At 39.8% G+C, this 12,477-nt stretch overlaps 1 protein-coding gene across 6 annotated transcripts in view; it reads left to right on the top strand.

Annotated features, from left to right (window-relative positions):
* Positions 1–12,477, top strand: part of G9a (histone-lysine N-methyltransferase G9a) — a 127,425-nt gene that overhangs the window by 107,972 nt on the left and 6,976 nt on the right. For all 6 annotated transcript variants that reach the window (XM_070082781.1, XM_070082780.1, XM_070082779.1 and 3 more), the window contains 2 exons: positions 5,158–5,253; positions 7,945–8,120. In XM_070082781.1, the coding sequence (XP_069938882.1) occupies positions 5,158–5,253; positions 7,945–8,120 (272 nt within the window). The remainder of the gene's footprint in view (positions 1–5,157; positions 5,254–7,944; positions 8,121–12,477) is intronic.

The following is a 12,477-nucleotide window of genomic DNA, read 5'->3' as shown; positions in this document are numbered from 1 at the left end:
GACGAACCACTGATGAAAAGTATTGTCATGGAAAGCAACACATACTACGAGTACACCATGGCAAACACAATACTTTCACCAAAATCACGTCTACACCAATGGAAGGAGGCAACTGTGGCTGAGATGTATCTTTTCTTTGCCACAATAATGCTTATGCCACATGTGTATAAGCACAAAGTGAAATCATACTGGTCAACAGACCCCCTGATTGCAACACCAGGTTTCAGTGATATAATGCCAGTGAATCGATTTGTGCTAATGTTACGTATGCTTCACTTCTCAGATAAAACCAGGCCTGACAGAACTGACAGGTTATATAAGTTTAGGAATGTGTTTGTGTATCTGAAACAGAAATTCAGTACTCATTTTTATCCCTTCAGGAAGCTTGTAATTGACAAGTCTTTGATTCTGTTCAAAGGAAGACTCTCTTTCAAGCAGTACATACCAAGCAAGAGGAAACGCTTTGGTATAAAGTTGTTTGTGCTTTGTGATTGTTACAGTGGTCTGGTATTGGATATTATTGTGTACACTGGAAGTTATACATTGCAAAATACCAGGAAGTTATTGGGCATCTCAGGTGATGTGGTTCGAACAATGATAGAACCATACCTTGGTAAGGGGCATATATTATATACAGATAACTGGTACACAAGCCCCTCACTCAGTGATTTTTTGCGAGTGAACATGACAGATGTGTGTGGCACAGTGCGTGCAAATCGAAAACATATGCCCAGGTTTGATGCTGGCACTCGCAGAGGTGAGGTGCAGACGTTTGCTGCCAATGACATCATGGCATTTCGGTGGCATGACAAACGAGATGTCACACTGTTGTCATCAATTCACCCTAATGAAATGGCAGACAGTGGCAGGCAGCATAGAGAGAGAAATGAACCCATTCTAAAACCTGCAGCTGTGATTGATTACACCTTCAACATGCGTTCAGTGGACAAATGTGACATGCAGATTGGGTTTGCTGATTGTGTTCGCAAGAGTTATAAGTGGTACATCAAACTGTTTTTCCATCTTCTGGACATTTCCATGCTCAATGCTTATAATATGTATAAGATGAGCACCAGAAACAAACCACAGTACGGCGAATTCTGTTTGTCTGTCATCAGACAAATAGTATTCAAGTACCAAGGAAATGCACCTGCAATTGACCGCCCACCAAATTATCAACAACTACCTGCTCGTCTGAAGCATGGTGATCACTTCCTGGTAAAACTGCCTGCTACTGCTTTGAAGAAAAAGGCTCAGAAGAGGTGTTACGTCTGTTCACATACAAAAAAACGCCCACGACAACGCAGACACACTCGTTTTATGTGTGAGGAGTGCAAAACTCCACTGTGCATGACACCATGTTTCAAAGAGTTCCACAGGCTGCAGAACTTCTAGAAACATGTCCTGTGACTGTATATGTGTATATAAAATATAGAAAAATAGTAATAAACAACATTTCATATTGTTTGTTTGTGTAAATATTTTCTGTAAACAAAATAATGACAACAGTGTTTACGCCCTTATTGTGTAGTATTGAAAAAGAAATAACTTACAAAATACTGATCATGTTGGCCTCAGAGGCCATAAAAGTTACTCAGAAAAAGAAAAATTGAAAATAGTACATAAAAAAGTAAATAGAAAAATACCGGGTGACGGCAGTCGGCGATGTTACCATATGTTGTTCAATTTTGGCAAATTTCACACCTCCATATCTCGGTAAGTATTGACGTTAAAATTTTTTTGTTTAGCCTATAATGTTTAGAAAAAAATACTCTATTTTTTCATAAGAAAAAATAATTTTTTTTTTTTTTTGAAATTTGGCCGACCCTGAGAACGAGTTTCGGAGAGGGCCTGTCGACCCTCAAAGGGTTAAACAAAAGTACCAACCACTCCAACACTATATCCCCCCCTGCTTTTAACATTTCTGTCATGATCCCATCAGTTCCAGCTGCTTTACCCCCTTTCATTCTACGTAATGCCTCACGTACCTCCGCCACACTTACAGTCTGCTCTTCTTCACTCCTAAAAGATGGTATACCTCCCTGGCCAGTGCATGAAATTACCGCCTCCCTTTCTTCCTTAACATTTAAAAGTTCCTCAAAATATTCTCGCCATCTACCTAATACCTCCCTCTCCCCATCTACTAACTCCCCTACTCTGTTTTTAACTGACAAATCCATACTTTCCCTAGGCTTTCTTAACTTGTTTAACTCACTCCAAAATTTTTTCTTATTTTCATTAAAATTTCTTGACAGTGCCTCTCCCACTCTTTCATCTGCTCTCCTTTTGCACTCTCTCACCACTCTCTTCACCTTTCTTTTACTCTCCATATACTCTGCTCTTCTTATAACACTTCTGCTTTGTAAAAACCTCTCGTAAGCTACCTTTTTCTCTTTTATCACACCCTTTACTTCATCATTCCACCAATCACTCCTCTTTCCTCCTGCCCCCACCCTCCTATAACCACAAACTTCTGCCCCACATTCTAATACTGCATTTTTAAAACTATTCCAACCCTCTTCAACCCCCCCACTACTCATCTTTGCACTAGCCCACCTTTCTGCCAATAGTCGCTTATATCTCGCCCGAACTTCCTCCTCCCTTAGTTTATACACTTTCACCTCCCTCTTACTTGTTGTTGCCACCTTCCTCTTTTTCCCATCTACCTCTTACTCTAACTGTAGCTACAACTAAATATTTTTTATTTTTTTATTATCACACTGGCCGATTCCCACCAAGGCAGGGTGGCCCGAAAAAGAAAAACTTTCACCATCATTCACTCCATCACTGTCTTGCCAGAAGGGTGCTTTACACTACAGTTTGTAAACTGCAACATTAACACCCCTCCTTCAGAGTGCAGGCACTGTACTTCCCATCTCCAGGACTCAAGTCCGGCCTGCCGGTTTCCCTGAATCCCTTCATAAATGTTACTTTGCTCACACTCCAACAGCACGTCAAGTATTAAAAACCATTTGTCTCCATTCACTCCTATCAAACACGCTCACGCATGCCTGCTGGAAGTCCAAGCCCCTCGCACACAAAACCTCCTTTACCCCCTCCCTCCAACCCTTCCTAGGCCGACCCCTACCCCGCCTTCCTTCCACTACAGACTGATACACTCTTGAAGTCATTCTGTTTCGCTCCATTCTCTCTACATGTCCGAACCACCTCAACAACCCTTCCTCAGCCCTCTGGACAACAGTTTTGGTAATCCCGCACCTCCTCCTAACTTCCAAACTACGAATTCTCTGCATTATATTCACACCACACATTGCCCTCAGACATGACATCTCCACTGCCTCCAGCCTTCTCCTCGCTGCAACATTCATCACCCACGCTTCACACCCATATAAGAGCGTTGGTAAAACTATACTCTCATACATTCCCCTTTTTGCCTCCAAGGACAACTAAATAATGATCCGATATATCAGTTGCCCCTCTATAAACATGTACATCCTGGAGCCTACCCATCAACCTTTTATCCACCAATACATAATCTAACAAACTACTTTCATTACGTGCTACATCATACCTTGTATATTTATTTATCCTCTTTTTCATAAAATATGTATTACTTATTACCAAATTTCTTTCTACACATAGCTCAATTAAAGGCTCCCCATTTACATTTACCCCTGGCACCCCAAAATTACCTACTACTCCCTCCATAACATTTTTACCCACTTTAGCATTGAAATCCCCAACCACCATTACTCTCACACTTGATTCAAAACTCCCCACGCATTCACTCAACATTTCCCAGAATCTCTCTCTCTCTCTTGTTATTATTATAATCATAATAAAAAAGAAGCACTAAACCCACAAGGTTCATGAATTACTATATATAGAGTGAAGGCATATGAAAGGAATATTTATCTACAGTTATCCCCCCCCCGTGTTTGACTAGAGAAAACGTAATTCTTCTGACACTCCTTCAGAGCCGCTTTGTAAACAAATCTCATATTTATGTAAATTTTTATTCTGTGGGTGTATGTATAATGTTTATATGCTATGTAACGTGTTTCTTATATAATTTTGAGGAAAATGTCATAGATGGATTAATGAAAATGTCTATATTAACGTAAAATAAGACATTTAATGTGCCCACGAGAGATTATTATCCGTAGTATTTCTGTGGCGTCATGAGTAGAGAGACTCTTAGTGATTTTAATGTATACCTACACACTAGCACAGTGTGTAAGTATATTTAGGTACAGGTACACTTAAGCATAATTATCAGAGTATATATATAAAATACGCAATAATTTTAAAACGCTTGAAATTTTGAAAAGTTTCCAGACATAATAGATGTGTTCATGGAGAATGTGAACAAACCAGGTGGGGCGCACCATATTTGAAAGACCGCTTGCCGTATAACCAATTTTGGTCAGAATTTGAAATCGCCGTATTAGCGGAATGCTGTAAGGCGAAACACCGTAAAGCGGGGCCCTACTGTGTTTCCTTCTTTGCCTCCATGGATAAGTTTTGTTTTTTTATCTTCAGATACCTCAGAGACGAGTGTGGATCATCTTTCAATGCACCGGCCTTATCCCCCTACCCTGGCGTACTGGCCAGGTAGCAGCGACATCCAAAATTCTACCCATAAATATAAATAATTCAGTTTTGCTAAGAGTCTCCAGGGTCCACTTGTAATTTGTCATGCTTCATTTACACACAATTCTTGCTTCTCAGGCCCCATTTATCATGCTGGATATAAGGCCCCTTTCACCACCGCTTGCTTGGTTTATTATACTAGTTATGACTGACATTGGCTGGGTGTCAGGTAGTATGTTGCTCCTTATCATTCATATTTACTTATCACAACCCTTTAACTCACTCCACGTTGGATACTGGAACATACATGATTTTCAAGGAGGGTTCCCTCGTCAGAAATGTTCCCTTAAACAATCTTTCCCAACAAACCTACACAGACTTAAATCTCAAATATCTTAGTATCAATTATTGATGGTTTAGCCTATTTGCCATTTTTTCATTATAAGTCATGGAATGTTATATAAATATTTTAATATTGTATCTTGACATTTTGTTCCTGAATAATTCCTGTTACATGTGGAGCATTGTGATTTGGAAAAATACATCAAAGTATTATACTGTACTAGTATTCTTTCTGAGTGTAACTTACTTTGTTTGTTACAGGGTTCTTATGTATGTGAATATGTTGGAGAGATCATCACTGACTTGGAGGCTGACCAGAGACAAGATGACTCTTATTTATTTGATCTTGATAATAAGGTAGATTGTGTAAGCTTACTTTAATACTTTTATGCCTCACATCCTGTATACTAGTTATTCCATGTAAATTTACAGTGTTTTGAAGCATGAAAAACTTCATTTTGTGGAGGATTGGCTTTTAACATATGTAGATCCTTGGCTTTTAGTATTACATGTATGTACCTCCCTTAATTGCTTAAATGACATTCTTAATTTATAATGGTAATCACCTGAATGCCCTTCCCAAGTGTTTCCCTTTTATTAGTTTGCTGCTTCCTTGTTTGATCTTTTCTCTTCCTGTGATTAACCTAGTTATGAAATATTTTAGTATTTGATGATATTATTATTATTTTTTTTTTTTTTTTTTTTTTTTTTTTTTTTTTTTTTTTTTTTTTTTTATTTTTTTTTTTTTATTATCACACCGGCCGATTCCCACCAAGGCAGGGTGGCCCGAAAAAGAAAAACTTTCACCATCATTCACTCCATCACTGTCTTGCCAGAAGGGTGCTTTACACTACAGTTTGTAAACTGCAACATTAACACCCCTCCTTCAGAGTGCAGGCACTGTACTTCCCATCTCCAGGACTCAAGTCCGGCCTGCCGGTTTCCCTGAATCCCTTCATAAATGTTACTTTGCTCACACTCCAACAGCACGTCAAGTATTAAAAACCATTTGTCTCCATTCACTCCTATCAAACACGCTCACGCATGCCTGCTGGAAGTCCAAGCCCCTCGCACACAAAACCTCCTTTACCCCCTCCCTCCAACCCTTCCTAGGCCGACCCCTACCCCGCCTTCCTTCCACTACAGACTGATACACTCTTGAAGTCATTCTGTTTCGCTCCATTCTCTCTACATGTCCGAACCACCTCAACAACCCTTCCTCAGCCCTCTGGACAACAGTTTTGGTAATCCCGCACCTCCTCCTAACTTCCAAACTACGAATTCTCTGCATTATATTCACACCACACATTGCCCTCAGACATGACATCTCCACTGCCTCCAGCCTTCTCCTCGCTGCAACATTCATCACCCACGCTTCACACCCATATAAGAGCGTTGGTAAAACTATACTCTCATACATTCCCCTCTTTGCCTCCAAGGACAAAGTTCTTTGTCTCCACAGACTCCTAAGTGCACCACTCACTCTTTTTCCCTCATCAATTCTATGATTCACCTCATCTTTCATAGACCCATCCGCTGACACGTCCACTCCCAAATATCTGAATACGTTCACCTCCTCCATACTCTCTCCCTCCAATCTGATATTCAATATTTCATCACCTAATCTTTTTGTTATCCTCATAACCTTACTCTTTCCTGTATTCACCTTTAATTTTCTTCTTTTGCACACCCTACCAAATTCATCCACCAATCTCTGCAACTTCTCTTCAGAATCTCCCAAGAGCACAGTGTCATCGGCAAAGAGCAGCTGTGACAACTCCCACTTTGTGTGTGATTCTTTATCTTTTAACTCCACGCCTCTTGCCAAGACCCTCGCATTTACTTCTCTTACAACCCCATCTATAAATATATTAAACAACCACGGTGACATCACACATCCTTGTCTAAGGCCTACTTTTACTGGGAAAAAATTTCCCTCTTTCCTACATACTCTAACTTGAGCCTCACTATCCTCGTAAAAACTCTTCACTGCTTTCAGTAACCTACCTCCTACACCATACACTTGCAACATCTGCCACATGCCCCCCTATCCACCCTGTCATACGCCTTTTCCAAATCCATAAATGCCACAAAGACCTCTTTAGCCTTATCTAAATACTGTTCACTTATATGTTTCACTGTAAACACCTGGTCCACACACCCCCTACCTTTCCTAAAGCCTCCTTGTTCATCTGCTATCCTATTCTCCGTCTTACTCTTAATTCTTTCAATTATAACTCTACCATACACTTTACCAGGTACACTCAACAGACTTTTTTTTTTTTTTTTTTTTTTTTTTTTTTTTTCAACAAGTCGGCCATCTCCCACCGAGGCAGGGTGACCCAAAAAAGAAAGAAAACAATTTTCTTCTTCTTATTCTTTTTAGTAATCTTTACAGGAAAAGGGGTTACTAGCCCATTGTTCCCGGCATTTTAGTTGACTTTTACAACACGCATGGCTTACGGAGGAAAGATTCTTATTCCACTTCCCCATGGATAACTCAACAGACTTATCCCCCTATAATTTTTGCACTCTCTTTTATCCCCTTTGCCTTTATACAAAGGAACTATGCATGCTCTCTGCCAATCCCTAGGTACCTTACCCTCTTCCATACATTTATTAAATAATTGCACCAACCACTCCAAAACTATATCCCCACCTGCTTTTAACATTTCTATCTTTATCCCATCAATCCCGGCTGCCTTACCCCCTTTCATTTTACCTACTGCCTCACGAACTTCCCCCACACTCACAACTGGCTCTTCCTCACTCCTACAAGATGTTATTCCTCCTTGCCCTATACACGAAATCACAGCTTCCCTATCTTCATCAACATTTAACAATTCCTCAAAATATTCCTTCCATCTTCCCAATACCTCTACCTCTCCATTTAATAACTCTCCTCTCCTATTTTTAACTGACAAATCCATTTGTTAAAAAAAATCATTGTCCTTAGACATGCACAGCTGTCATATACAACAAATAACTGGAAGATATTGCTTAGAGACTAAATTACAATTGAAAATTACATAAGATTTTATGTTTCAGGATAGTGAAACATTCTGCATCGATGCTCGAGGGTATGGTAATATTGCTCGTTTCATTAATCATCTCTGTGAGGCCAATCTTACACCAGTAAAAGTTTTTATCGACCATCAAGATTTAACTTTCCCAAGAATTGCATTCTTTGCAAATCGGGATATTGAAGCTGATGAAGAACTTGGGTAAGTGATAATGTTGCTTTTATGTACTTACTGCTTAAACATAATCAGATTTGCTGTACTCACTCTTTAAGTGGACCCAATTTTAATCATTTCACTTTCTTATTGTGTAAGGAGTACTGAGGACCAAAACAGTTTGCGTTTTTCCAATACTTCTAACATAATTTTTTTTTTACTTTTGTAATTGGTGAGATTCTCATTTCACTACACTTTCTTAGGTTTTGTTTTATTTTGGATATTAAAACATTTTTTGAGCTTGAGCTGTATAAAAGAACACTAATTGCTGCATTAAAATATTCTTCTATGCTACTTTTGGAAAATGTGTGGGTGCACACCTGTCATTAGTAAAATAAACTTGTCTCACCTGAACTGTATTTGCATCTTCCAAGAAAGGCAGTCTCTTTGCAGAATACTGCTGTACCACTAAGATGTTTCCACTTCTTGAGATGTTTAGGCAAGTGGTTATCTCTGAGGAAATGCCTGAAAAGGACACCTGACTGTAGTTTCCTTTAAATCTTATAGTTTTCATTCCATAGTCATGTATTTTGATTCTTATAAAATTGCTACAGTATTAATGACTTCGCTGATAACACCTATCCTCTTACCAGCTTCTAATGGATTTGAGACTAATTTTACTGTAAAGTTATTGGAGACGTAATACTGCAGCATTTAAAAATGGAAACTGGACACTAACCTAATCCCTCTTGCTTTCAGTATTGAAGACATTTCAATATTTACCCCTTTTTCTGTAATACATTACACCATTTTTTTTTTTAACTAGAGGAAATGCAATTAAGGAATCGGGAGGTATTATTTAGAGATCAAAAAGAAGGTAGAGACCATGTATACATGAAGTGATACATAAATTTTACTTTAACTGTTTATAGGAAAATCTGCAAATCCCTACTTCAGTTTTATTTTGAAACATCTGTCAAGTTGATCAAAGTCAGTTGATCAAATGAAAATGCTGGCCCACAGATGGCTCCAACTTCATCCTGTTCCCTACTTGTATGTCTCATAACAATAAAAATGCTTTCAAATGAGCTGATGTAGGTAACAGCTCTTAGCTTGCCAATAAAGTTAGGAATCCTTAACCTGTAAATAGCTGTCAATAAAGCTAGGGATCCTTAACCTTGTCAAACCCTGTGTAAAAAAAAAAAAAAAAAAAAATAGCTGATGCAATTGTCTTTTTTATTTTTCCACATCAGCCATCTCCTACCAAGATAAGTGACACTAGGGAACATTTACCATCACTCATTCACTTGCTGTCTTGCCAGAAGTGCACAGACTTCGGAATTCAAATGACCCACAGAACTGCAACATCACGCCTCCTTCAGAGTTCAGGCATTGTATTTCTCACCTTCAGGACTTGAGCCCAGCTAACTGGTTTTCCAGAACCCTTTCATAAATGTTACCTTGCTCATACACCAACAACATGTCAAGCCATAAAAAACTGTCTCCATTCACTCTGATTTAGCATGCTCACACAAGCTTACTGAATGCTCAGGTCCCTAGCACTCACAACCTCCTTTACCCTTCCCTTCCTTCTCCCTTCCTGGAATGGCCCTATTCCTCCTCTTTATTTTTCCAACCCATATATACACTTTCTTGGCCACTCTATTATGCTCCATTCTCTGTAAATGCCCAAACCATCTCAACAGTCTATCCTTAGCCTTTTGAATCATATCTCTGGTAACCCCACACCATCTTCTAATATCCACAGTCTGAATTCTCTTTATAATATTCACATTACACATTGGTCTCAAATAAATCATACCTCTTGTTACCCCACAACATCTTATAATGTCTACCATCTGAATTCTCTGCAATCTGAAAACTGCAGCATATTCCCACCCTTTCTGCAGTGCCTGCATTGAAGGAGGGGTGGGAGATATGTTTTTGAACTGTAGTATTGGCATGCCTCTGGCAAGACAGTGATGGAGTGAGTGATGATGAAAGTGTTTCTTTCGTTTTGGGTCACCCTGTCTTGGTGGGAAATGGCTAATGTGTTAAAAAAAAAAATATTCACAATACACAATGCTCTTAAAGATGATATCTCCACTGCCTCTAGCCTCCTCTTTGCTGCAAAGTTTAAAGCACATGTTTCATACTAATGCAGAAGTGTTGGTACCACTGTACTCTGGTACATTTCCCTTTTTTCCTCCATAGGTAAACTTATCTCTTCACAGATGTATCAACATGCCACCTACCTTTGTCATCCCTAGTCACCGTGATGTCACAGTGATGTCACCGTGGTTGTTTAATATATTTATAGATGGGGTTGTAAGAGAAGTAAATGCGAGGGTCTTGGCAAGAGGCGTGGAGTTAAAAGATAAAGAATCACACACAAAGTGGGAGTTGTCACAGCTGCTCTTTGCTGATGACACTGTGCTCTTGGGAGATTCTGAAGAGAAGTTGCAGAGATTGGTGGATGAATTTGGTAGGGTGTGCAAAAGAAGAAAATTAAATGTGTGGTGTGAATATAATGCAGAGAATTCGTAGTTTGGAAGTTAGGAGGAGGTGCGGGATTACCAAAACTGTTGTCCAGAGGGCTGAGGAAGGGTTGTTGAGGTGGTTCGGACATGTAGAGAGAATGGAGCGAAACAGAATGACTTCAAGAGTGTATCAGTCTGTAGTGGAAGGAAGGCGGGGTAGGGGTCGGCCTAGGAAAGGTTGGAGAGAGGGGGTAAAGGAGGTTTTGTGTGCGAGGGGCTTGGACTTCCAGCAGGCATGCATGAGCGTGTTTGATAGGAGTGAATGGAGACAAATGGTTTTTAATACTTGACGTGCTGTTGGAGTGTGAGCAAAGTAACATTTATGAAGGGATTCAGGGAAACCGGCAGGCCGGACTTGAGTCCTGGAGATGGGAAGTACAGTGCCTGCACTCTGAAGGAGGGGTGTTAATGTTGCAGTTTAAAAACTGTAGTGTAAAGCACCCTTCTGGCAAGACAGTGATGGAGTGAATGATGGTGAAAGTATCAACATGCCACCTACCTTTGTCATCCCTAGTCTATGGTTCCTCATGCCTTTTGTGGACCCATATGCCAACATCTCCACTCCCAAATGTATTCACTTCCTCCAAAGTACTTCCTGCCAACCTAGGTACAGATGGCCCTGCTTTACAGCAGTTCACTAATGCAGTGGTTTTCAGTTATACCCATTCTTCATTTATTCAGACTTCCAACAATAAATATATTCACCATTTACTATAAGCTAAGGTTGAAAATATTTTAGATAGTACTAGGTAGAATTGATAAGGGAAAAAAAGTGAGTGGTGTACTGAGGAGTCTGTGGAGACAAAGAACTTTGTCCATGGAAGCAAAGAGGGGAATGTATGAGAGTATAGTTATACCAATGCTCTTATATGGGTGTGAAGCATGGGTGATGAATGTTGCAACAAGGAGAAGGCCTGAGGGCAATGTGTGGTGTGAATATAACGCAGAGAATTCGTAGTTTTGGAATTAGAAGGAGGTGCGGGATTACCAAAACTATTATCCAGAAGGCTGAAGAGGGGTTGTTGAGGTGGTTCGGACTTGTAGAGAGGATGGAACAAAATAGAATGACTTTGAGAGTGTATAAATCTGTAATGGAGGGAAGGCAAGGTAGGGGTTGGCCTAGGAAAGGTTGGAGGGAGGGGGTAAAGGTTTTGTGTGTGAGGGGCTTGAACTTTCAGCAATCATTCGTGAGCGTGTTAGATAGGAACGAATGGAGACGTATGGTTTTTCGGACTTGATGCACTGTTGGAGTGTGAGCAAGGTAACATTTTTGAAGGTATTCAGGGAAACTGGCAGACAGGACTTGAGTCCTGGAGATGGGAAGTACAGTGCCTGCACTCTGAAGGAAGGGTGTTAATGCTGCAGTTTTATAACTGTAGTGTAAGTGCACCTCTGGCTAGACAGTGATGGAGTGAATGATGATGAAAGTTTTTTTTTCGGGCCACCCCCACTACATTGGTGGGAAATGGCCAGTGTGTTAAAAAAATATATAAAAAAGTAATGTGTGTGCTGTATATGCATTTTTTAGGCCTAGCTCTATTGCTCACTTAATATATGATAGTGTAAACATGTTAACAGGTTTTAATATGCATTTAAAAGTGAAAAAAGCTGTGTTTCACTTTACAGTGATTTTTCACTTTACAGCAGTAGCCCGGAACTTAACCTACTGTACAAGTGGGCCTTCCTGTATTTAATCTTTCATTGCTTTCAATGCTTAGACTTTTTGGTACTCTCGTAATCTTGCTCGTTTCTGTTTTCACTTTTAATTTGCTTATATATTTTTATAACACGCTGGCCGTCTCCCACCGAGGCAGGGTGACCCACAAAAAAAACTTCATCATTCACACTAGCACTGTCTGGCCAGA

This window comes from Cherax quadricarinatus, chromosome 8, assembly GCF_038502225.1.
Source record: "Cherax quadricarinatus isolate ZL_2023a chromosome 8, ASM3850222v1, whole genome shotgun sequence".
NCBI classification, from domain to species: domain Eukaryota; kingdom Metazoa; phylum Arthropoda; class Malacostraca; order Decapoda; family Parastacidae; genus Cherax; species Cherax quadricarinatus.
This window is presented reverse-complemented; position numbering and strand designations above follow the sequence as displayed.